A 4,097-nucleotide genomic window follows, 5' to 3' on the forward strand; every position below is an offset into this window, starting at 1 on the left:
CAGTACTCACCGTCATTGACTCAGCCAATAATCTTTCAACGCCCTCGATATCTGCATCCGATCGAAACAGCCCTACAGGTCGCCACTGGGGCTGTTATTTACTGAACTGATAACGAACCGATCACTGAAACAGTCCACAAAACCACCCATGACCAACATCCACATTTTCCCTCCTTCTTTTATCAAATTCACAGTACATCTGTTTACAATACTTTATCGGGATCTATGATGAACGATCATTCGCTTAGTGCAATTCCTTACACAAACTGTTAAGTTGCCATGCTTATTGCCATATTATTGCTTGTATGTTACAACATGGGCCTCGATGTCATGGAGGATTCTGGGACCATATGGAGCAAAGCTTTCGCAGACATGGGGAGAAAAGGCCGGGGCTTTGCAGGGCTTGCAATTTCGCATGAAATATCTATAGTTCTTGACGTTAGAAATGACGCATGGCAGCAACAATGTTCCTTAAAAATACACAATAAGGACTTCATATTCGATCGTAATCACACACTGTATTGCGAAACCCACTCCTTGTTATTCCGCGCCGGCCGCGGTGGCCGTCCGGTTTTAGGCACTTCCGTCCGGAACCGCGTGACTGCAACGGCCGCAGGTTCGAATCCTCCCTCGGGCATGGATGTGTGTGATGTCCTTAGCCCTTAGGTTAGTTAGGTTTAAGTAGTTCTAAGTTCTAGGGGACTGATGACCTCAGGTTGAGTCCCATAGTGCTCAGAGCCATTTGAACCATTTTGTTATTCCGCGCCACTCACTATTAATTCACAAAGATTGGCTCCCACGGCAACTCCGAATTCAAACGACAACACCCGACCAGAGCCAGGGTCTAGTCTTAGTGGACAAGCAATACGCCCTCTTATGTTTATGCTATATAGGTCGGAGATATTGCTGTGTTCACAGCTCGTTCCGTTCGAGGTTTCTTAATCATGGTCCATAATATTGTAAGTCGAAAACACTTGACTCAGCTCAGATGTTAGATAGCTTTTTCGAACATCGTTCATGGAAGCCGAGGGACCCTTCGTCTTGGATGATCCAGGGCACTGATGTGCTTAGACCTTTAATAGTTATGCGTCTGCTGTCCACCTGTGGCTTCAGTCAGACACAGCATTCGTATCATATTGTTGCAACCGACATACAATGAACATCATTTACGAAATATTGCTTGATACAATCCGCCTGTATCTCACAGAATATGTAGGTTGAACACCATTAAAACCGAAACACTGCAGGAAAGGCAAATAAACTGGTACTCCTGCCTAATATCGTGAATGGCCTCCGTGAGCATGCATTGCGCCACAGTATGACGTGGCATGAACTCGACTAATCTCTAGAGTACTGCTGGAGGGAAATGACGCCATGAATCCTGCAAGGCTGTCCATAAATCCGTAAGCGTGTGAGGGGCTGGAGATCTCTTCTGAACAGCACGTTGCAATGCATCCCACATATGCTCAATAATGTTCTTGTCTGGGGAGTGTGGTGGCCAGCAGAAGTGTTTAAATTCAGAAGAGTGTTAATGGAGCTACTGTGTAGCAATTGTGGATGTTTGGTGTATCGCATTGGTATGCTGTAATTGCCCAAGTCTGTCAGAAGGCACAGTGGACATGAATTGATGCAGGTAATCGAACAGGATATTTACGTATGTGTCACCTCTCAGAGTTGTATGAAGATGTATCAGGGGTCCCATATCGCTCCAACTTCACACAACCCACAACATTACAGAGCCTACTGCAGGGAACAAAATAATATGGTATTCATGCCGAAAGGGAGGTGTTTGTATACAGGCAAGCAGATGAAAATGGTCGAGGGACAGTATATCTTAGGCCCTCCAGATTTGTTGTATGCACAGTCCGCTATCTCCCTGCATGTTTGTCAGTCTGAAAGGACTCGTGATCACACAAAAACCCAAATTGGGCTTCAAACGTTGAGTGATGTGTTGGGTGTCTATGAGGGTACTCGTTTTGGTATAACTGTGCGGCCCCTCGGCCGCCTACAATTTCTTGGCGACGCACAAACGCCATGTTGGCTGGTTCCTGACATGAATACCAGACCATTCTGCTGCTTGTAGTACGCTGAGTCAATCACACGGCCCCAACACAAGCAACACACGGGACATGGTCAGACGAAGTACCAGTCATCAGCGACAGCTATCATGGCAACAACACATTTCCAGACCCCTATTCATGGGGACATTTTTCTTCCATTTCTAGTCAAAAAGCGTCCCAGTAGTTTGCCAGTTTCATAAATCTTTAGCATGTAGAGAGTGTTGTGTAAGACCAAAGCTCTTCTAAGTTACTCTGTGTTTCAGAATCATCCACAATGGAAGCAGTGCAGGAGATCAGCTTGGGCGCCCTGCTGGACGCTGGGGACGGCGCCGTGGTGACTCTGGTGGCCGGCGACACACGGCTGGTGGCGCACAGGGCCGTCCTGGCCTCCAGGAGCCCCGTGATTGCCGCCATGTTCCGCCAAGGCACGCCGGAGGCCAGCAGCGGCCAGCTCACAGTCCCTGACGTGGAGGGCCCAGTCCTGCAAGAACTGCTGGGCTACCTCTACACCTTGCAGGCGCCCCAGCTGCCCGGAATGGCCCACCAGCTGCTGGCCGCCGCTGACAGATACGGAGTGTCCGTCCTGAAGGCAGAGTGTGAGCAGCAGGTGGCCGCACAGCTGTCCGTCGAGACTGCGGCGGCCATCGCTGTCCTTGCGATTAGGCACTCTGCTGACAGCTTGAAGCAGGCCGCCGTCGCCTACATTAAGTCCCACTTGGTCAGTGTGATGGCGACTCAGGGCTGGGCAGATGCAATGCATAGCCAGCCTGAAGATTTGATCGAAGTGTGTCGGCTGGTATCTGATCCACCAGTGGAAGCCAGGTCAGCACAAGACAAGTCACTTTTCCGGGTTGCTCAGTTTCAAGTACATGTGTATTTTTGAGTCTTAAATCATTCCTACAAGGATTGCTTAGCTGGGTCTTTGATGTTAAATGTATCGTTAGCAATGGCCTTTCTCTGGTAGCTTATGATGCCTTCATTGAATACTCATAACAGGTTAGTCGAATGTCTAGATGAACTGTGTTGATTAGCAGATAACTGAACTATCGCAGGTCTTGGGAGATCCTAATGTTCTGTAGCTGTTTAAATTAGTTTTAAATTACTGTCACTCAATTTTTCTGTTATTTGCATAAGTACGAGAAGATGTCAAGTAGGTTTGTTAGTTAGTTGGTTACATGTCCTGTAAATCATTTGAACGATTATTTTATTGAAATGATTTGAACGAGTTAGTTTACAAGAAGTGTATACATGACTAGTGCTAAGAGTAATGAATGCATTAGTCCTGCTCATGCAACTACAGTTAAATAAATTGTTTTTATCTTATATGGTAACAGTTTTGAAGTTCAAATTCGTCCATGGAATGGAGGGAGCTATCTTTTTGTTTTAGGCCTTATGGTATATACTGTATTATATTTGTCTCACCATGTGGTAGATATAACATTCTCGCCATTTGTCTTATTGTGTTCACATACCTACCAATATTTTATTCATAATTTTGCTGTCAACCATACCAAGTACACAATGACTCTTGCAATGTTCTAGATGCTAACATAATACTGCAAATCTTCGACAGGAGATCATCAATTCCTTGCCTGTACTTTTGAGACCATTCTGATAAGGTTCCTCATATTTCAACCACAACACTGGCAGTAGGCGAAGGTCTGTCATTCCCATTACTGTTGATTGGTCTTGTATGTCAATTTAAACGTATAAGGATCTGATTACATGATCCACTTGATTGCATGACATATTTCCTGATCTTTTACTAATGCTGTTACAAAGGACTAGATAATTTAGCATATAGTTTAGATAAACCCAGAACTTCATAACAGGGAAGTAACTACCGCTATTATTTAATAATTCTTGCACTGACGTGGCTAAATAAGGGAGGAACTCTCCTTCTTGCATGTATAACTTCTCATGGGATCGCGATTAATTCCAATTTCAAACAGAAGTGGGCAGTAATACAGATTGTGATTCCAAAGCATCTCAGCCACCAAGTCCAGGTACCGCGGGAAAGGACAGAGCACAACCACA

General features: G+C 45.5%; 1 protein-coding gene across 1 annotated transcript; it reads left to right on the forward strand.

Moving 5' to 3' along the window:
- Positions 1-2,334: 2,334 nt before the first annotated feature.
- On the forward strand, positions 2,335-2,943 carry LOC124553279 (speckle-type POZ protein-like). The gene has a single exon (XM_047127163.1). It carries the CDS (start codon positions 2,335-2,337, stop codon positions 2,941-2,943), a length of 609 nt encoding a protein of 202 aa, XP_046983119.1.
- Positions 2,944-4,097: the final 1,154 nt, after the last annotated feature.

Source organism: Schistocerca americana, chromosome 11 (assembly GCF_021461395.2).
Source record: "Schistocerca americana isolate TAMUIC-IGC-003095 chromosome 11, iqSchAmer2.1, whole genome shotgun sequence".
NCBI classification, from domain to species: domain Eukaryota; kingdom Metazoa; phylum Arthropoda; class Insecta; order Orthoptera; family Acrididae; genus Schistocerca; species Schistocerca americana.

Excerpts from the sequence above, each read along its gene's own strand:
- LOC124553279 (XM_047127163.1), top strand. The coding sequence starts at position 2,335 with ATGGAAGCAGTGCAGGAGATCAGCTTGGGCGCCCTGCTGGACGCTGGG.